The sequence below is a fragment of the Somniosus microcephalus genome, chromosome 3 (genome assembly GCF_052327205.1).
Source record: "Somniosus microcephalus isolate GS21.2 chromosome 3, FLI_Smic_1.0, whole genome shotgun sequence".
Classification (NCBI taxonomy): domain Eukaryota; kingdom Metazoa; phylum Chordata; class Chondrichthyes; order Squaliformes; family Somniosidae; genus Somniosus; species Somniosus microcephalus.
In genome coordinates this window covers 22698101-22719322 of record NC_140989.1, presented here as the reverse complement: position 1 = coordinate 22719322, position 21222 = coordinate 22698101, and the positions used below count along the sequence as shown (strand labels likewise).

At 50.8% G+C, this 21222-nt stretch overlaps 1 protein-coding gene across 9 annotated transcripts in view; it reads right to left on the bottom strand.

The window, feature by feature from the left end:
* The window catches only part of reps1 (RALBP1 associated Eps domain containing 1), an 80104-nt gene that overhangs the window by 41475 nt on the left and 17407 nt on the right, over positions 1 to 21222 (bottom strand). For 6 of the 9 annotated variants that reach the window (XM_085979268.1, XM_085979269.1, XM_085979260.1 and 3 more), the window contains 4 exons: positions 13081 to 13272; positions 6299 to 6389; positions 2064 to 2188; positions 659 to 821 (listed from right to left, as the gene is read on the bottom strand). In XM_085979268.1, coding sequence (XP_085835394.1) covers positions 659 to 821; positions 2064 to 2188; positions 6299 to 6389; positions 13081 to 13218 — 517 coding nt within the window. In that variant the 5' untranslated portion in view covers positions 13219 to 13272. Of the gene's footprint in view, positions 1 to 658; positions 822 to 2063; positions 2189 to 5603; positions 5714 to 6298; positions 6390 to 13080; positions 13273 to 21222 lie in introns of those variants that run through there. The other 3 variants (XM_085979263.1, XM_085979266.1, XM_085979265.1) reach the window with 3 other exon arrangements.

Here is a 21222-nt window from a genome sequence, read left to right as displayed (position 1 = left end):
TGGGCCGAATGGCCTCCTTTTGTGCCGTAAATTTCTATGATTCCATGTTCAAAACTGTGAGCATTTTTTGCCAACTTTTGCACTTTGCTAGATTTATCCTTACATCGATAAACAACAGTGGGATAATTCTGCAAAATGCTGGTAGCATTCATTGTTTTTCCGTTAAATATCGGCGAATGTGCTTCGTGGGAGCGGGGGGGGGAATTGGACACAAAAGGCAACTGGAATAGCCAACCTCCCAACACAAAATTTTAATGACCTCTCAATAACTAGAGGACACTGGCATAACATGATAAATTCAACAGGCGGTCTCTGTGATATCTTTTGTTCAACAAACCGACGCTATTATGGCAACAGCAACTTTTACAAGTGGGAGTAGAGAATTCCCTTTCAGGAAACAAAATAGCTAAAAAGGTTTATAATCTGCTTTATCTTCTACACTTCTTGGTTACTGTTAATTTATTTTTCAACAACTACTGAAGAAGCCCCAGAGAGGAAACAGCTTGGAGGCACAAAAAAACCTTAATGGTCCATTTGATTTAAGCAAAAAAAAAAACACGTTTAATGGTGACACTTCCTCTCTAATGCAGAGTACCATCAATTCAGTAAGAGGTCGCAAAGACTGGACAGTAGATTGCATTTGGTTTTCAGAACATACCTGGAATAAAACCATTCAAATCTGGTTGAATGTTTTTAAACTGGTTAACATAATATTGTCTCTGCTCATCGGTAATCTTCCAAGGATCATCGTAACCACTGGACTGCCTGCGAATTTCCATGGCATTTGTAGCAGATGCCACGGTCCTTACTGTTGTGTGCTCCTGCAAAAATAAACACAAGGTGAACATTATTTTAAACCACGGATCAAATCTTTGTCCCGGCACTGGATGATACGAGAGTTGTAATTAGCCAATCTGACACGCTGGGTGAGCCGAAACAGGAATGCGACTCAACAACCTGATTCAGCAAGTCAAAAGCTAACTTTCCACTTAAAATTCTGTGTGCAGGGCCAGAGTTTCAGGTGTAAAGCTTCATCGCTACCACCAAGATCTGAAAGGTGCAGTACTTTTATTGGGGGGGGGATTTTTTCAAAAGTGCTGGGGCAGCTAAAATTACAGAAGGGAAAACCAAATTAACGACAGGAAACTCTCGATTTACCGGCACCTAAATAACCGAAAATCTCTGTTAACCGGCAAAATTCAGGAGTAGGTTCAGGTAAGTTTTACTTCATATTAGTGGCCGTTCCTGGGTCTGTGGCCGTGTAACTGGGGTTCCTGCACCTGTTGCTAAGCAACAGGGACGCCTGGATCTGTGGCCGTGTACGGGGCTCTGGTACCTTTTACTATACTCTCTGTAATCCGGACTTTTTGATAAACTGGCACCACGCCGGTCCCGTCGGTGCCGGATAAAAAAAAGTTTCCTGTATAATGAATGTCTTATTTACGTGGTGGACTAAATTGTACCAGTGTCTGTACGTTTAGACCCTTTCTTTTGAAAAAATAATTAATTAGTACAATATAAAATGGCACAGTGGTAACTCCAGAATGCCATTTTGCAGCATTAGTCTGGAAACTCACTGCTGTGATTTTCAGAACGGTCCAGAGACCGCGACTAATAATCCAGTGAACGCAAGTTCAAATCCCACCAAGTCAATTTGAGAGTTTGAATTGTTTTTTTTTAATCTGAAATAAAAAGCTGGTATCTGTACAAGTGACCATAAAGCGGTCAGATTGTCATTAAAAACTCAATATGCATTGCTTAATTATAGGCAACAGGGGTCATTCAGATGAACAGAAGATGTCACCAGGCTGCCATCCATCCTGTGCACTTACATTGCTGAATCCCTTAACCTTGGGTTTGCTCTTTATAGCAACACTGCAGCTGCTAGCACTGAATTCTTCTCTCCCACTCCCTCTCCCCTTCCCAGTTAGTGTTCAAAAAAGGGCAGAGATGCCCCTCAACCAGTATAGTTATCATGTAACTGACAGAAGACACTCAATAGTTCAGCGGGTCGAGCAAATAGCTTCACAATTTGCGAAGACTTACCAGTTCTCTCTGCTTACCTGAATGGAGGCCGGATGCATTGCAGGAAGGGTGCTGCTAGGGGGTGTGTCAGTGAAACTCACCCAGTTCTCTTGGTTGGGAGGGGGAGAGTGGGCAGGCCACATTCCATCACCAGCAGCTGACCCTGGAATGCAAGAGGAATAAATCAACAAAGATCAAATCAGCACTGAAGAGCAAGATTTGAAGAAATGACAATAGCAAATAAAACACAGTGAAAGCCTATTATAATTAAATGCATTTTAGAATGAAAAAATTCCCAGTACACAAGTCAAACTGCTCGAGACAACAAGCAGCAATCCCGAGCTGATAACAGCTGTGTAGAATAGGTACACGGTGTAAAACACTGGCAACCTACTGAAGGCAGAGTTTGATGTCACCTCATACAATCATTTTGTATTCATGTCACAGAAGCCAAGAATACTCCATTCTAATAATGACAACCAGCAGGGTGATTAACTGCTTCAAGCTACTCCAGGTCACTGGTTTGTGGGTTTTCACGTGACAACCAAAACACTAGTAAAAAATTCCAGAATCCATTGCAATAAAAATGCAATTCAAGTCAGTGGGGGAATTTTAACCCCAAAAAACGGGCGGGTTTGGGTCGGGTGGAAGATTTAAGTGGCAGAACTCTGAATCCTGACCCCCAACCCGCCCACTTCAGGTTTTAACGGAGGCGGGACCGGGGGGGGGGGTGGGTAAGCGGTCAACCTACTGCCAGGAGGCAGAAAAAAAAATGTTAATCAGGCCCTGCCATTAAATTTGGCAGGGCCCGAGGGAAACCCGTTCTCCCAGGTCTCCTGACCGCAATCTACCACTCCCTACCTGCCTCCAAGTTAAAATCCTGCCCAGTGTCTCCACCGCGAATGTAAACAGACTCTAGACAACCCAACAGCAAGAGATAAAAATATTCACAATGGAATTTAGTATACAAATTTCAGGGTCCCTCAATGGGCAACGGCACCAGGTCAGGTGGTACTGAGCTACACAGGACCAGGACAGTGCCAGGTTCAATCTGGGCTGACAGCTAATCTCAACCAGATCAGCAGGCTTGCAGCTACAATGGGCAAGGACAGGAGATTTCAGCCAATATGCTTGCGGTGAATTGCACTCCAGTGACCTCTGCTGGAAGGCGCAGGAACGCACACAAGGTCACGGGCAGCTCGGTTGTGATGCTACTCCACAGTTGAATGACCTGCCAACATTCACTGTTCAGTCTCTTGTTGGAAGAATGGCCAACTAGGTGAGGTACAGGAGAGTTATCAGTACCCGTGGAACAGCATCCCGCCGCGAGTCAGTGCCTTCAGGAGCGATGGGGAGAAAGAAAGCTAGAGACGGGGCAGGATGCGGCTTCAGATGGCAAGTGGTATTTTCTTTGCAAAGAAATTCGATACTTGCTGGATAAGCCTGTCAAATTAACAAATCATTGGCAATTTCACTCAGGAATGCAACTCCTTTGAATCGGAGGCCAGTTAAGTTATTTTAGCTTGCTGTAATATAAATGGAGATCGAGTAAAACCAGAAAGATTTGATGTACAAATCCCACCAGAGACATTGCATTCACTGGAAGATATTCTGCCCATTATGGAAATCCAACCATTTCCATCCTTGTTATTTTATTACCCACTTAAACCCTTCACTGACAGTGACATGTGTACTCGTTTCACATTAACCAAAATTACACTGGCTTACACTCAGAAGTAGGAAACTGGTAGTTTTGGGATTATGTGAACCAATGACTAACTCCCTTGGACAAACAACAACCACCTGCATTTATACAGCGCCTTTAACGTAGTAAAAGGCCCCCGAGGTGCTTCACAGGAGCGTTAGCAAACACAATTTGACACCGAGCCATATACGGAGATATCGGCACGGATGGCCAAAAGCTTGGTCAAAGAGGTAGGTTTTAAGGAGTGTCTTAAAAGGAGAGGAGGAGCAGCGAGGTCGAGGGGCTCAGGGAGGGAATTCCAGAGCTTTGGGCCTAGGCAGCTGAAGGCATGGCCGCCAATCGTGGAGCGATGAAAATCGAGGATATGCAAGGGGCCAGAATTGGAGGTGCGCAGAGATCTCAAAGGGTTATAGGACTGGAAGAGGTTACAGGGATAGGGAGGGGCGAGGCCATGGAAGGGTTTGAAAACAAGGATTAGAATTTTAAAACTGAGGCTTTGCCGGATCGGGAGCCAATGTAGGTCAGTGAGCACAGGAGTGATGGGTGAACGGGACTTGGTGCGAGTTAGGATACAGAGAGCAAAGCACAGAGCTAGGTCCTGTCCTTTCCGAAACACCAGTGCAATCTCCACACCTGGCGCCCGTGCCATTAGAGACCAATATACTAAAACCAGCTTTGGGTAGATAACTTCTTCTGGCAACTAAATCCAAACTTCCAACACTGTTCCTAAACAACGCGTTGGAGGTCCAAAACAGAATTTGCCCCTTGGATTCATACTCTCATCTTCCTGAATGACCTACCCCAGTTGTGGAAGTTGCAGGTGATTGCAGCTTGTAACTAGTGCCTAAAATTTAAAAAAATATATTTACTCTTTTTAAAAAGCAAGGTAGAAGCTTATTCCTAGTTTTTTTTTTTTTTTTTAATTCTTGAACTGAAGTTTTAGAAATCCAGAACGGCTACATGAAACTTGAATCAAAAGAAATTGGCCCAGTAATTCGGGTCCCAACGCGTGAGTACGGACGGGGTACGCACGCGTGGGCCCGATGGAAGTGCCAGTTTTCAGCATGCACAGCGCATGCGTGGAAAACCGGCATTTCCTTTCCTCTGAACCAAGGGGTTCAGAGGCCGAACGCGTGCGCGCAGGAGTCTGCACGTGCGCGCTGAAATGCCTTCTTTTTTTAAGCTTTGCCCGTGCATGAAGGCCTCCAGTTTTTACGCGTGAAAAAAGCAGACGTAAGGACTTAGTTTTAAAAGGTAAGTGGTCTATTAATTAAAGTTAGAAATTTTTTTTCCACAGGTTTATTATTTTTAAAGACTTTACAGTAAGGTAAGTGTATTTTTAGACCCGATTTGTTAAAAAATTATTTTTTTCAAAAATTTGAATAATTGTTTAAAATAGTTTTTTTTACAGTTATTAATAGTTCATTTAATTAGTGGGATTTTTAAAAACTTTTATTTGAAGTTTAAGGACTGTTTTGGGCGCCCGGAGTTTTCATGAGTTTGACAGCTCTTACTATCAAACTCATGAATGAACTTTTGCAACCTCCGATTGGTTGCCCAGTGCTCACGTGATCCCAGCCGGCTCATCGAACTAACTACGCCGCTGGATCACGCAAGCACAGCGCGCCAGGAGCTGAACCGGGCCACAGACAGGAAATCCACACAGGGCCAGGCTTCGACTGTCGGCGCGCTATGTAAGTGTAGGTCGGGGGCTTGCACCCGCGGGAAGCCCCCGACACCAATTTCTGGGCCATTAAGTTGTAAGAAGCAATACAATTCACTTAAGTATACAGGAGTTGGTCAGCAGATAAGGGAAGAACTGTAACAAACCAGCATAAAATGTTAAGAAATTAGAAATCTGAAATGTACTGACGTCATTCTGAAGGTGGTAAGGGGCTTTGGCTTTCCAGCTCAAACTGCAAAACACCACATCCTCTCTGCGAGCTGGCGAGTGGCATTCTCCAGCCTCAGTATGCAGAGCATGGCAAGCAGGTCCCACCTACACCCATGGAAAACAATTGGATGCATTCAAGGGTTTTACTGACCAAATCAGCAGCTTCTATCTTTTGTCGCCCCCAACTTTACTGCTACTCAATACCCAACTGTGCTGCTCCAAAGGAACCCAGAAAGGGCCAGTTCCTGCTCGACTAGGCCTATACTCCCTAGAGTTCAGAAGAATGAGGTGATCGCATTGAAACGTGTAAAATTCTTAAGGGGCTCGACAGGGAGGATGTTTCCCCTGGCTGGGGAGTCGAAAACTAGGGGTCACAGTCTCAGGATAAGGGGACGGCTATTTAGGACTGAGAGGAGGAGAAATTTCGTCACTCACGAGGGCTGTGAATCTTTGGCATTCTCTACCCCAGAGGCTCAGGTCGTTTAGTATATTCGAGACAGAGATCAAGAGAGTTTTGGACACGGAGGGAATCAAGGGCTATGGTGATAGGGCGGGAAGGTGGAGTTGTGGTTGAAGATCAGCCATGATCTTATTGAATGGCGGAGCAGGCTCGAGGGGCCGTGTGGCCGATTCCTGCTCCTAATTCTTATGTTCTTATGTGTGCTCAGTGTTACCTCCACTAGGATGCTGCTTGCTGTGTTTCCTCCAGGCAATTGGTGAAGATGGTGGCGATTGATGAGGAGACACAACTGGGGACGTAGAATCCTGAGAGAGTGGAAAAAAGGGGAAGAGAACAAAAACCCAGAAAATTATCAGTGGCATCACATTTCAAGAAATCTTTGCAGAAATTAACCAGTGCCGATGATTTTAATCACTCAATTCAGGTTTATACAACAAAAGATTAATTGACATGGCACCCAGCATCTAGGCTCCTGTTCACAAAACAATGAAAGCTTCGCAGCACATTAAAAGAAATCGTGTCTAGGAGCAGCTAAGTCAGTAACATTTACAAATGCCCCAATGGATTCACTATTTCATGGATATGGTAGCCGAATGTGGCACAGAGGTCACAAGTTCAAACCCAACAGCAAATCACGAGACTGATTCCAAAAAAACTGGTCAAGTTTCCCAGTACAAGGAAATGATGGTGAAAGCTGCGGAATTATTGTAAAATCCCCAACTCATTCACAAAAAGCCCTTTTGGGGGGAAAGGAACCCATATTGGTCCGGCTTACACAACTTGCAACTTTGGCCTTCTGTGGAGAGGGAGTTGAGCGAGCGAGAGGGGCGAGCGAGCAAGAGAGGGGCGGGCGAACGAGCGAGAGAGCGGGCGGGCGAGGGGCGAGCGAGCGAGCGAGCGAGCGAGAGAGGGGCGGGCGAGCGAGAGAGGGGCGGGCGAGCGAGAGAGGGGCGGGCGAGCGAGAGAGGGGCGGGCGAGCGAGAGAGGGGCGGGCGAGCGAGAGAGGGGCGGGCGAGCGAGAGAGGGGCGGGCGAGCGAGAGAGGGGCGGGCGAGCGAGAGAGGGGCGGGCGAGCGAGAGAGGGGCGAGCGAGCGAGGGGCGAGCGAGCGAGAGAGAGGGGCGAGCGAGCGAGAGAGAGAGGGAGAGGCGAGCGAGAGAGAGGCGAGCGAGAGAGGCGAGCGAGAGAGAGAGAGAGAGAGAGAGGCGAGCGAGAGAGAGAGAGGCGAGCGAGAGAGAGAGAGGCGAGCGAGAGAGAGAGGCGAGCGAGAGAGAGAGAGGCGAGCGAGAGAGAGAGAGGCGAGCGAGGCGAGCGAGAGGCGAGCGAGAGAGAGAGAGGCGAGAGAGAGGCGAGAGAGAGGCGAGAGAGAGAGAGGCGAGCGAGCGAGAGAGAGAGAGAGAGGTGAGCGAGAGAGGCGCGAGCGAGCGAGAGAGGCGAGCGAGCGAGAGAGGGGCGAGCGAGCGAGAGAGGGGCGAGCGAGAGAGAGAGAGGCGAGCGAGAGAGAGAGAGGCGAGCGAGAGAGAGAGGCGAGCGAGAGAGAGAGGCGAGCGAGAGAGAGAGGCGAGCGAGAGAGAGAGGCGAGCGAGAGAGAGAGGCGAGCGAGAGAGAGAGGCGAGCGAGAGAGAGAGGCGAGCGAGAGAGAGAGAGAGAGGCGAGCGAGAGAGAGAGAGGCGAGCGAGAGAGAGAGAGGCGAGCGAGGGAGGCGAGCGAGAGAGAGAGAGAGAGAGGCGAGCGAGAGAGAGGCGAGCGAGAGAGAGAGAGGCGAGCGAGAGAGAGAGAGAGAGGCGAGCGAGAGAGAGAGAGAGAGGCGAGCGAGAGAGAGAGAGAGAGAGAGAGGCGAGCGAGAGAGAGAGAGAGAGGCGAGCGAGAGAGAGAGAGGCGGGCGAGCGAGAGAGAGAGAGGCGGGCGAGCGAGAGAGAGAGGCGAGCGAGCGAGAGAGAGGCGAGCGAGAGAGAGAGGCGAGCGAGAGAGAGAGGCGAGCGAGAGAGAGAGAGAGGCGAGCGAGAGAGAGAGAGAGGCGAGCGAGAGAGAGAGGCGAGCGAGAGAGAGAGAGGCGAGCGAGAGAGAGAGAGGCGAGCGAGAGAGAGAGAGGCGAGCGAGAGAGAGAGAGGCGAGCGAGAGAGAGAGAGAGGCGAGCGAGGAGAGAGAGAGGCGAGCGAGAGAGGCGAGCGAGAGGCGAGCGAGAGAGAGAGGCGAGCGAGAGAGAGAGGCGAGCGAGAGAGAGAGGCGAGCGAGAGGCGAGCGAGAGGCGAGAGGCGAGCGAGAGCGAGAGGCGAGCGAGAGCGAGAGGCGAGCGAGAGCGAGAGGCGAGCGAGAGCGAGAGGCGAGCGAGAGCGAGAGGCGAGCGAGAGCGAGAGGCGAGCGAGAGCGAGAGGCGAGCGAGAGCGAGAGGCGAGCGAGAGGGAGAGGCGAGCGAGAGCGAGAGGCGAGCGAGAGGGAGAGGCGAGCGAGAGCGAGAGGCGAGCGAGAGCGAGAGGCGAGCGAGAGCGAGAGGCGAGCGAGAGCGAGAGGCGAGCGAGAGCGAGAGGCGAGCGAGAGAGAGAGGCGAGCGAGAGAGAGAGGCGAGCGAGAGAGAGAGGCGAGCGAGAGAGAGAGGCGAGCGAGAGAGAGAGGCGAGCGAGAGAGAGGCGAGCGAGAGAGAGAGGCGAGCGAGAGAGAGAGGCGAGCGAGAGAGGCGAGCGAGAGAGAGAGGCGAGAGAGAGAGAGAGGCGAGCGAGAGAGAGGCGAGCGAGAGAGAGGCGAGCGAGAGAGAGGCGAGCGAGAGAGAGAGGCGAGCGAGAGAGAGAGGCGAGCGAGAGAGAGAGGCGAGCGAGAGAGAGAGGCGAGCGAGAGAGAGAGGCGAGCGAGAGAGAGAGGCGAGCGAGAGAGAGAGGCGAGCGAGAGAGAGAGGCGAGCGAGAGAGAGAGGCGAGCGAGAGAGAGAGGCGAGCGAGAGAGAGAGGCGAGCGAGAGAGAGAGGCGAGCGAGAGAGAGAGGCGAGCGAGAGAGAGAGGCGAGCGAGAGAGAGAGGCGAGCGAGAGAGAGAGGCGAGCGAGAGAGAGAGGCGAGCGAGAGAGAGAGGCGAGCGAGAGAGAGAGGCGAGCGAGAGAGAGAGGCGAGCGAGAGAGAGAGGCGAGAGAGAGAGAGAGGCGAGAGAGAGAGAGAGGCGAGAGAGAGAGAGAGGCGAGAGAGAGAGAGAGGCGAGAGAGAGAGGCGAGCGAGAGAGAGAGGCGAGCGAGAGAGGCGAGCGAGAGAGAGAGGCGAGCGAGAGAGAGAGGCGAGCGAGAGAGAGAGAGAGAGGCGAGAGAGAGAGAGAGGCGAGAGAGAGAGGCGAGCGAGAGAGAGAGGCGAGCGAGAGAGAGAGGCGAGCGAGAGAGAGAGGCGAGCGAGAGAGAGAGGCGAGCGAGAGAGAGAGGCGAGCGAGAGAGAGGCGAGCGAGAGAGAGAGAGAGGCGAGCGAGAGAGAGAGGCGAGCGAGAGAGAGAGGCGAGCGAGAGAGAGAGGCGAGCGAGAGAGAGAGGCGAGCGAGAGAGAGAGGCGAGCGAGAGAGAGAGGCGAGCGAGAGAGAGAGGCGAGCGAGAGAGAGAGGCGAGCGAGAGAGAGAGGCGAGCGAGAGAGAGAGGCGAGCGAGAGAGAGAGGCGAGCGAGAGAGAGAGGCGAGCGAGAGAGAGAGGCGAGCGAGAGAGAGAGGCGAGCGAGAGAGAGAGGCGAGCGAGAGAGAGAGGCGAGCGAGAGAGAGAGGCGAGAGAGAGAGAGAGGCGAGAGAGAGAGGCGAGCGAGAGAGAGAGGCGAGCGAGAGAGAGAGGCGAGCGAGAGAGAGAGGCGAGCGAGAGAGGCGAGCGAGAGAGAGAGGCGAGCGAGAGAGAGAGGCGAGCGAGAGAGAGAGGCGAGCGAGAGAGAGAGGCGAGCGAGAGAGAGAGGCGAGCGAGAGAGAGAGGCGAGCGAGAGAGAGAGGCGAGCGAGAGAGAGAGGCGAGCGAGAGAGAGAGGCGAGCGAGAGAGAGAGGCGAGCGAGAGAGAGAGGCGAGCGAGAGAGAGAGGCGAGCGAGAGAGGCGAGCGAGAGAGAGGCGAGCGAGAGAGAGAGGCGAGCGAGAGAGAGAGGCGAGCGAGAGAGAGAGGCGAGCGAGAGAGAGAGGCGAGCGAGAGAGAGAGGCGAGCGAGAGAGAGAGGCGAGCGAGAGAGAGAGGCGAGCGAGAGAGAGAGAGGCGAGCGAGAGCGAGAGGCGAGCGAGAGCGAGAGGCGAGCGAGAGCGAGAGGCGAGCGAGAGCGAGAGGCGAGCGAGAGCGAGAGGCGAGCGAGAGGCGAGCGAGAGCGAGAGGCGAGCGAGAGCGAGAGGCGAGCGCGAGAGAGAGCGAGAGGCGAGCGAGAGGCGAGCGAGAGCGACGAGCGAGAGAGAGAGGCGAGCGAGAGAGAGAGGCGAGCGAGAGAGAGGCGAGCGAGAGAGAGGCGAGCGAGAGAGAGAGGCGAGCGAGAGAGAGGCGAGCGAGAGAGAGAGGCGAGCGAGAGAGAGAGGCGAGCGAGAGAGGCGAGCGAGAGCGAGAGGCGAGCGAGAGCGAGAGGCGAGCGAGAGCGAGAGGCGAGCGAGAGCGAGAGGCGAGCGAGAGCGAGAGGCGAGCGAGAGCGAGAGGCGAGCGAGAGCGAGAGGCGAGCGAGAGCGAGAGGCGAGCGAGAGCGAGAGGCGAGCGAGAGCGAGAGGCGAGCGAGAGCGAGAGCGAGAGGCGAGCGAGAGCGAGAGGCGAGCGAGAGAGGCGAGCGAGCGAGAGAGGCGAGCGAGAGAGAGAGGCGAGCGAGAGAGAGAGGCGAGCGAGAGAGAGAGGCGAGCGAGAGAGAGGCGAGCGAGAGAGAGAGGCGAGCGAGAGAGAGAGGCGAGCGAGAGAGAGAGGCGAGAGAGAGAGGCGAGCGAGAGAGAGAGGCGAGCGAGAGAGAGAGGCGAGCGAGAGAGAGAGGCGAGCGAGAGAGAGAGGCGAGCGAGAGAGAGAGGCGAGCGAGAGAGGCGAGCGAGCGAGAGAGGCGAGCGAGCGAGAGAGGCGAGCGAGCGAGAGAGGCGAGCGAGCGAGAGAGGCGAGCGAGCGAGAGAGGCGAGCGAGAGAGAGAGGCGAGCGAGAGAGAGAGGCGAGCGAGAGAGAGAGGCGAGCGAGAGAGAGAGGCGAGCGAGAGAGAGAGGCGAGCGAGAGAGAGAGGCGAGCGAGAGAGAGAGGCGAGCGAGAGAGAGAGGCGAGCGAGAGAGAGAGGCGAGCGAGAGAGAGAGGCGAGCGAGAGAGAGAGGCGAGCGAGAGAGAGAGGCGAGCGAGAGAGAGAGGCGAGCGAGAGAGAGAGGCGAGCGAGAGAGAGAGGCGAGCGAGAGAGAGAGGCGAGCGAGAGAGAGAGGCGAGCGAGAGAGAGAGAGGCGAGCGAGAGAGGCGAGCGAGAGAGGCGAGCGAGAGAGAGAGGCGAGCGAGAGAGAGAGGCGAGCGAGAGAGAGAGGCGAGCGAGAGAGAGAGGCGAGCGAGAGAGAGAGGCGAGCGAGAGAGAGAGGCGAGCGAGAGAGAGAGGCGAGCGAGAGAGAGGCGAGCGAGAGAGAGAGGCGAGCGAGAGAGAGAGGCGAGCGAGAGAGAGAGGCGAGAGAGAGAGGCGAGCGAGAGAGAGAGGCGAGCGAGAGAGAGAGGCGAGCGAGAGAGAGAGGCGAGCGAGAGAGAGAGGCGAGCGAGAGAGAGAGGCGAGCGAGAGAGAGAGGCGAGCGAGAGAGAGAGGCGAGCGAGAGAGAGAGGCGAGCGAGAGAGAGAGGCGAGCGAGAGAGAGAGGCGAGCGAGAGAGAGAGGCGAGCGAGAGAGAGAGGCGAGCGAGAGAGAGAGGCGAGCGAGAGAGAGAGGCGAGCGAGAGAGAGAGGCGAGCGAGAGAGAGAGGCGAGCGAGAGAGAGAGGCGAGCGAGAGAGAGGCGAGCGAGAGAGAGAGGCGAGCGAGAGAGAGAGGCGAGCGAGAGAGAGAGGCGAGAGAGAGAGGGCGAGCGAGAGAGAGAGGCGAGCGAGAGAGAGAGGCGAGCGAGAGAGAGAGGCGAGCGAGAGAGAGAGGCGAGCGAGAGAGAGAGGCGAGCGAGAGAGAGAGGCGAGCGAGAGAGAGAGGCGAGCGAGAGAGAGAGGCGAGCGAGAGAGAGAGGCGAGCGAGAGAGAGAGGCGAGCGAGAGAGAGAGGCGAGCGAGAGAGGCGAGCGAGCGAGAGAGGCGAGCGAGAGAGAGAGGCGAGCGAGAGAGAGAGGCGAGCGAGAGAGAGAGGCGAGCGAGAGAGAGAGGCGAGCGAGAGAGAGAGGCGAGCGAGAGAGAGAGGCGAGCGAGAGAGAGAGGCGAGCGAGAGAGAGAGGCGAGCGAGAGAGAGAGGCGAGCGAGAGAGAGAGGCGAGCGAGAGAGAGAGGCGAGCGAGAGAGAGAGGCGAGCGAGAGAGAGAGGCGAGCGAGAGAGAGAGGCGAGCGAGAGAGAGGCGAGCGAGAGAGAGAGGCGAGCGAGAGAGAGGCGAGCGAGAGAGAGAGGCGAGCGAGAGAGAGGCGAGCGAGAGAGAGGCGAGCGAGAGAGAGGCGAGCGAGAGAGAGGCGAGCGAGAGAGAGGCGAGCGAGAGAGAGAGAGAGGCGAGCGAGAGAGAGAGGCGAGCGAGAGAGAGAGGCGAGAGAGAGGCGAGCGAGAGAGAGAGAGAGGCGAGCGAGAGAGAGAGAGAGGCGAGCGAGAGAGAGAGAGCCGAGCGAGAGAGGGAGGCGAGCGAGAGAGAGGGAGGCGAGCGAGAGACAGAGAGAGAGGTGAGTGAGAGAGAGAGAGGCGAGCGAGAGAGAGAGAGAGAGAGAGAGAGAGAGGCGAGCGAGAGACAGAGAGAGAGGCGCGTGAGAGACAGGGAGAGGCGAGTGAGAGACAGGGAGAGGCGAGTGAGAGACAGGTGAGCGAGAGACAGAGAGAGAGGCGAGCGAGAGACAGAGAGAGAGGCGAGTGAGAGACAGGTGAGCGAGAGGCAGAGACAGAGCGAGAGAGGCACAAACTGAAAAGAATGCTCTGGATTTGCAGTACCTGTTGTTCTGTTGCTGGCACTCGCTGTGCTATCACATCATGGGGCACACTGGTGGAGACCTTTTTGACTTGTGTCCGGCTGGGAGGGGGAGGGATGACACTGGTGTACGTGCCCTGGCTGTCAGGATCAGAATACATAGATGCGTGCCTCAGCTCCTGCTTCTCAGAAACGACAGATCTAGGTAAAGGATCCTTCACCGTTGGAGGGGGGGGGAGAAAAATGGTTAAGCAGAAGATAACGGTGGGGGTGGAACAGCACGTTATATTGCTTGCATTTATTTGTGAAAGCTAAACTTGAGTATCAAAAAAATTATACTGTGGGAAAAACATGAAAAAATATTTTATGGCACAGATGTCATTTTAATTACCTATTAAAATTTCCATAATTAAAAAGCTCTCAATAGCGGAGCTGAAGGACGTTACTGCATTACACCTAATCTTGTTACTAGGCAGGCTAATCTGTGTAAAAAAAAAGCTGTGCTAATAGTGACAGCATCTACCTAGATCCATGCCCTTGATGCTACACATAGCAAGGCCGTGTCTTAATCCACCAGGGGACGTAGGCTAGTATCCCACAGGGAGCGGAAAGGAGGTTCCCCCACACTGGGCAGAGTCAGTGGGACCCGAGGTACCCTCCTGTACATTCCAGTGGCTGATGCAACAGCTGGGAGCAGATCACCTCCCTATCCCCACAAAATTATACAAGGCAAAATGGATTTTCAACATCTGTCTGCAGCTTCTGAGTTTTGATACAGATTCTACAGCCAAACATCATTACTCGTCTTCTCTTGTTACAGATACTGACTGACCTGCTGTGTATTTCCAGTTTTTTTCTTAGTTTTTATTGCGTCTCCATAGCTGCTGTGCCAATATACTGCAGTCTACACCAGTTATATAGTTAGCCTCCAGTTTCAGAAATGGACCACTGAAATGGTCAGTCTCTTCCCCCCCCTCCCCCCAATTTATTTTCCCCTGCTTTGCTCCTGCACGACTACTGCCTACTTCAATCAGTACAGATGTCATCACTGCTTGTCCAAGATGTGAAGCCATGGTTGTGGCAATAAAGGTAGAGGGGTTAGAACCCAATGGAGGGTCCGGTCAGTTTGAGCATTACTCAAAACTGGTAGGTTGGGGAAACGGCGACTTACTACTCAAACTGCTGGTATGTTCCTCTGATGAAGAACACCGAGATCCAGTCCTGGACCGGTAAACCCACACATAAATATAATAAAAACCATTATGCATACAATCACCAAATTAAAACCACATGCAGTCAAGACCAAGGAGACAAATTGGAACGCTGCCATTACTACATTTGTGGAGGTTGACATAATCTAATGACTAGAACAGATTTGGTCTTTGACCCAATGCATTTACTGTATATGAAGTGTAAAGAAACAATGTGTGGAAATGGTTATTCGTGTCACCATGACAGAAAAACAAGCCGATTTCGTGCAAATGCGGCTCAAATTATCAGGCAAGTCTGACGAGGACCCCAGTTAGTCCCAGGGATCGTGCTGGACTTTCATTTAGGAGTTAAAGCCCGATTCCAAGATTCGGCAAACATCATTCAAGATTCCTAAATTAGAAAAAGACAGACTTGCATTTCTGTAGCGCCTTTCACTACCACCAGATGTCCCAAAGCGTTTTACAGCCAATCAAGTACTTTTTGAAGTGTAGTCACTGTTGTAATGTAGGAAACACAACAGCCAATTTGCACACAGCAAGCTCCCACAAACAGCAATGTGACAATGACCAGATAATCTATTTGTGATGTTGATTGAGGGATAAATATTGTCCAGGACCCCGGGGAGAACTCCCCTGCTCTTCTTCCAAATAGTGCCATGGGATCTTTTACGTCCACCTGAGGGGCAGACGGGGCCTCGGTTTAACGTCTCATCCGAAGACGGCACCTCTGACAGTGCAGCACTCCGTCAGTACTGCACTGGAGAGTCAGCCTAGATTTGTGTGCTCAAGTCTCTGGAGTGGGACTTGAACCCACAACCTTCTGACTCAGAAGCGAGGGTGCTGCCCACTGAGCCACGGTAACTTGTCGAGTTTAGTTTGCACCCTGGTATGGTGGTGGGGAATTGAGATTGGCTGGGTCATCCTCCTACGCCATAAATCTCTTAGCCAGTGACCAAGACAACGTATCTGATGTATTCCATGAAGATTTCAGTGCTGCAAGGCTACTTTCCTCTGTACTTGAGAGCAAACAGGAGAAGGGAAAGACAAATTCGGGAATTAAACTCTAGAACCTGATGACTTCAAAGGTTTCTGGTTAAAACTGACGCAGTTTGGATTTTCATTATTGGAGGACAGCGAGAATGTTTCTGTGGATCTCCCATGGTGCTGCTCATGCCGAGTGACAGGATACACCGTTATCCCACGGAACAAAATATATTATAGCTGGGCCATGGCTTGTGTTTCAATGAAACTGTTTGAATAGTGGGGGTGTTGGTGGTATTTTCAGACTCAAATTCCATGATTGCGTGCATTTTTGCACCGAACGTATTTGATGAGGAGAGAGTGATCATAAGGTGTATGGTAAGGTGGTGCTGAGGATAAAAAGAACGTTGGTTAAAAATAAATCAATGCAAAAAAAGAGGAATTAAAATTAAATTAATTGAATAAAATTAGTGTATATACTGGAAAATTTTATATAAATGTAGCATGTTCTGAATGAGTGTTAAAATGCCATTAAATAAAATTTCTATAAATATTTACGGTGTGTATGGAATATAATTTGTGTGGAATATTTGCCAATAGAGATAATAAATATATTAATATAGATTTTTTTTTATTTGAATGCAGTTTATGTGCTGGGAAAGGTTGTGGTCATGTTAGCGAGTGCCTGACAGTGCAACAGGTCAAGGTAGAAAATGGGAACAGTGTTTACGTGAAAGATGCCACCTTCCACATCATGGCTTCTAAAATATCCTCATTTTCCCTCACCGGAAGATTCCCCTCCACCGTAGTGGGCAGGAACCTGAACCAAGTCAGTCTCATTTCCCGTGCTTCTGCCCTCGCCCCTCTCAGAATAGTGAGAGGGTTCCCCCTTTCCTCATCTTCCACCCCATCAGCCTCCCCATTCAAAAAGAACATCTTCTGCCACCTTCAACAGAATCCCACCGCCAAACACATCTTCTCCGTCGCTCTCGGCATCCGTACTGTCCGTGACACCTTGGTTCACTCTTCCATCACTCCTACCATCTGTTCTCCTTCCCCTGGCACCTTCCCATTCAAGCACAACAGGTGCACCATCTTCCCATTTGTCTCCTCCCACACCACTCGCCAGGCCTCCGAACACTCCTTTCGGGCGAGACAGCAATTTACGTTTACTTCCTCCAACCTAGTGTACCGCATCACTGCTCACGGTGCGGTCACCTCCACATTAGGGAGACCAAATGCAGATTACATGATCACTTTACTGAACATCTGCCTGCAAGTGCAGCCCTGAGCTTTGCGTCGCTGGTCACTTCCATTCTCAGTCCCACTTCCACTCGGACCCCTGCTTTTTGGCCCTTTTACACTGTACCAATGAAGCTCAACACAAGCTCGAGGAACAGCGCCTCATCTTTCTACTGGGCGCATTACAACTGTGGGAACCATGCCCTGTAATTTGCACGAAGGGCATCTTCGAGATTCGAAGGGGGAAATGCACTGTAAACTGCCTGATATGTGCCGAAAGAGAAGTGTAGGCTAAAGCAGCCCACAAATTGGAACTCAAATGTTGAATTGAATGCTGGGAAGTGTCTGGCAGCAGGCTATTTCAAGCCATCGCTAAGGCTTTTAGCCATGGAAGTTCCCAGATAATTAAGCCATAAACATCTAAGCTAATAGCCATAAACTAATTAGACCACAAAATGACCTAAGTAATGACCTCTGAAAGAATTGCATGTAAACAAGGTGAGTATAAGCAAGATAACTCTTACTTATATCTGACTATTTTGCTCTTCCCCATTTAAAATAACACCTGGAGACAAAGCTGCCACATTCCTCCATTTGTGTAGGGGAAAAAACTGCAAGATGGATAGGTAGAGAGGTTGTAAAACACAGACTCAAAGTCTGTCTTGCTTGGGTGAGACCATGTTCCAAAGGATCAGTGACATTCACAGGAACTCCACATTTATCAGAGATGAATTGGCAGAAAATGGGTGACCTGTCCTGACACATGGTTAATTGAATGGAGGGGGGGTGGTCCTCTTTGAAATTAAGATATAAAAATAGAGAGTGCTTTGCACCCTCCAGTTGCAGTAAGTCAGTAGAAACAGTGACAGTAGCAGTCTGTAGTCAGTAGAGTAGCAAAGGTGGCTTCTCGAAGTCTCATCAGATGTGGTTTTACCTAGCAGATGCAGGCAGTAATTTTACAAATATAAATATATTCAGGACAGATAGTGAGGTTATGAATGTTAAATTAAACACCTATACCAGCCAGATACAGGCAGAGAGAAGGGTGTCACTTAATTGTACAAGCGCCTGAGATCAGGGAAGAGGAGAGTAAAGCCAGCTCAGATATCGTCACTTGCCCATAAGGTGGGTTCAGCAGGAACAGACAGCCCCGCTGCCAAAGGGGCTCATCAATTCAATGCCCATGTCACGGGGAAGGAAGGCAATCGGCTAAGACACACCATTCATAAGGACACGGTCGTATAAGCCCTGGAACAATGCTAATCACGCAGAGACCCTGAGCTATCCGACTGACTGGCTATCTAATGCTGTTAACTGGCCATCTTTATAGAAATTAATTAACTCGCCCTTTGTAACAATCTCAGACTCCGAGCTCTGCTATAATTAATACCCAGTGTTAGTTAATGCCGATTTACAGTGATATACACTGAATTGCCTGTGTAACCTCGGTTATTCATTTGCTATATAACTCTGTCCATTAATTATTAGCTATTCAATCTGCTAGACGACCTTGACATCTATTCATATCTATTAAGAGTTTGCATACCCAACGTTTAACTTGAAGTTGTGATTTTGCAATTAATAGTCGTTAGTGCAAGGCTTGTTTGACTCCATCTTTGATGATTTGGCAAGAAAACATTAACTTGCTCACGTCGTAGCATGTGGGTGTCCTAATAGTCCTAAGGTCATGAAAGAGACGCCCGAGGTCATGAATTGTTTATATAAACAAAAGTTCCTTCCTTATCGAATGTTGGTAAAAAAAATCATTTCCATCCGAACTAGTTAATGCAAAGTCAGTTCAGAGTCATGTTCTCCACCTAAGCACTTTACAGCTCATTCTATTTCACTTCCTGGGTGTACGGTTGTTGTGTTTTCCCCTTCCTTCTTTCAGTTCCTTTTTAAATGCCATTCATATGTAATCTCTTCTCGTTCTGAGAAAGGGGGACACCTGAAACACTGAGTTTTGTTCACTATAGATGCCTGATCTGCCAAGTGTTCCCAGCATTTTCTGAAATTATGTCAGATTTCCAGTATTTCGATCGAGTGGAAGCTTTGCTTTCAAAGGATGGAGTTGTGTTGGAGTTTGTTATGCACAGAATTACAACACAAACTGGCCGTTCAGCCCAGCCAGTCCGTGTTGCCTTTTATCTTCCACTGTGCAGTAATCCTAATCCCATGTGTCTACTCTGTTCCGATATCCCTTAATCCTCCTTTTGTTCAACCATCTATCTAACCTATTCTTCAATGCTGACATGGCCGCTGCTTCAATCATCAACTCTGCTGGAGCATTCCACAGCTTCACAATCTTCTGGGTAAAAAGAAAAGTTTCTCCTGCTCGGTCCTAAATCTCTTTGTTTAATCGTATCTCCTCTTTCCAGACCCCACTAGATATAGTCTGTTTCTATATTCTCTGTTCCACCCAGTCATATTTTTAAGCACATCTATCAAATCACCCCGTAAGCTCTTAATTCAAATGAAAACAGTTCCAGTTTTTCCAAGTCAGTTTTTGTATTTCCTCACACTATACAACATCTGGTGAATCTGTACTATATGTTCCCTCTATTGCCTCAACATCCTTCCTATATTGCAGAGCCCAAACCGACACGATACGCCAACTGTAGTCTTAGCGGTTTCATAGATTCACCATCGCATCGCAACTTTTGTATTCTCTTCCTTCTCTCCCTACGGTCAGAAAACTAGATAATGAAACTGTTGTGCCATCCTATCGCGAGTGACATGTGAGCGTTACTCCTGAGCAATCCATTCGAACTCATTCCTCCCCTGGATATGGCCAAAGAAGCAGAACCAGGCCACAATACCTTTGGACCCGAAAGCAGTTCAGGGAATGCGCCCTCACTCATTCTCTACCTCGCAAGCACTAGTCCAAAGACATCCATCCCCAGGGGAGAATGAAACAGGGACGTGCGCTGGGCGATACACCAGGCACGAGTGAGGAGCATCTGTCGCTGGCATGCAAGGAGGAAGGTGCTGCTGACCAGGTGGTCAGCATACATCACTCCTTTGAACAGCCCAGAGATCTCGATCGGATAGGTCGCATTTTAAAAGCAGGATGCTTGCACAGTGTAAAATGCATGTGTTGCAGCTGGCAGTTTGATTGGAGGAGTAATTACCCACGTGTGCAGTACGTACTCCTCGCCAGTCTCCCGAGCTGCACCTATATACACTCCAAATTGTCCAAAATGCCACTGACTGCATCCTGTGACGCACCAAGTCCCACTGCCCTGTTACACCCGTCTTATTGGCTCGCTTCCATAATGCGCAGAATTTAAAACCCTTGCCCGTGGCTATAAATATCCCAATGCTCTTGCCCCCTCCCCATCTCTGCAACCTCCTTTAGTCCAACAAGCCACCACTTGCCCTTTGTTCTTTCCAATCTAGCATGCTTTGTAGTTCTCCTCTACCTTTTGGTGACACAGCCTTCAGCCAATTTGGCCTCATAGCCTACAACTCTCTCCCTAAACCCCCTTAACATGTCTTCCCACCTTCAAAAGCCTTCTTCAAACCTACCTCGCCAACTTCTTTGATATTTGTTTTAACTTCTGAAGCAGCTTTTGTACATTTTATTCGTGAGTGTGGAGTTGGACGTGTTGGGGGGGGGGGGGGGGGGGGCGTGGAGATGAGGAAGATTAGAAAATATAGAAATAACAGAAAACGCTGGAAAAACTCAGCAGGCCAGGCAACATCCGTGGAGAGAGAAATAGAGTCAACGTTTCAGGTCGAAACCCTTCGTCAGAACTGAGAAAAAAAGCAGGAAATGAAACAGATTAAAAAGCAAGTTTGGGGGCTGGGAAATGGGGGAGGGGATGAAAGAACAAAAGGGAAGGTCTGTGGGAGGTGAGGAGACATTAAGAGATATTCAAGGCGAGACGCGATGGTAATAGGTAAATAGACAAAGGATGGCTCTAGGTGAGGTGTGAAATGCGCTGGCAGAGTGAGAGACAGCTGCCGTGTGGGAGAGAGAAAAAAGGAAAAGCCACAAACCAAAAGTGTGGATAAAAAATATATATATGTGTGATAGGGGCCGAGGTTATGATCTGAAATTGTTGAACTCGATGTTGAGTCCAGAAGGCTGTAAAGTGCCTAATTGAAAGATGAGGTGCTGTTCCTCGAGCTTACGCTGAGCTTCTGTAGAACAATACAAGAGGCCGAGGACAGTGAGGTCTGAGTGGGAGTGGAGCGGTGAATTAAAAAGTGACAGGCCACCAGGAGCTCGGGGTCCCCCTTACGGAGGTGTTCCGCAAAGCGGTCACCCAATCTGCGTTTGGTCTCCCCAATGTGGAGGAGACCACATCGTGAGCAGCGAATACAGTATACTAGATTGCACGAAGTACAAGTAAATCACTGTTTCACCTGGAAAATATAGGTTGTGAGGGAGGTATATGAAGGTAAAAATAGAGTTGTGAGGTTAGTGGTGGGGAATCCAGGGCTCCAAGAATGTATTTAAACACACGCAAGGACCTTTACAGGAGATGTCCGATAGGGATTGACTAAAAGCACTTGCAGCAAGAGACACCATTAGATTGGACTCTCAATAACTGACCATCAGGGAATTGGAGCAGCCATAGTTGAATCACAATTCACCGTTCTGTTAGGATACAGTCCTCTCTATCAAGGCTCACTGTTAAAGCTCGAATATGAAGGACAGCCATTTGGGTGATGTACCAGTGGAAGACTGGTGCCCATGGTACCATAACCCAGCAAGGAGGTAGA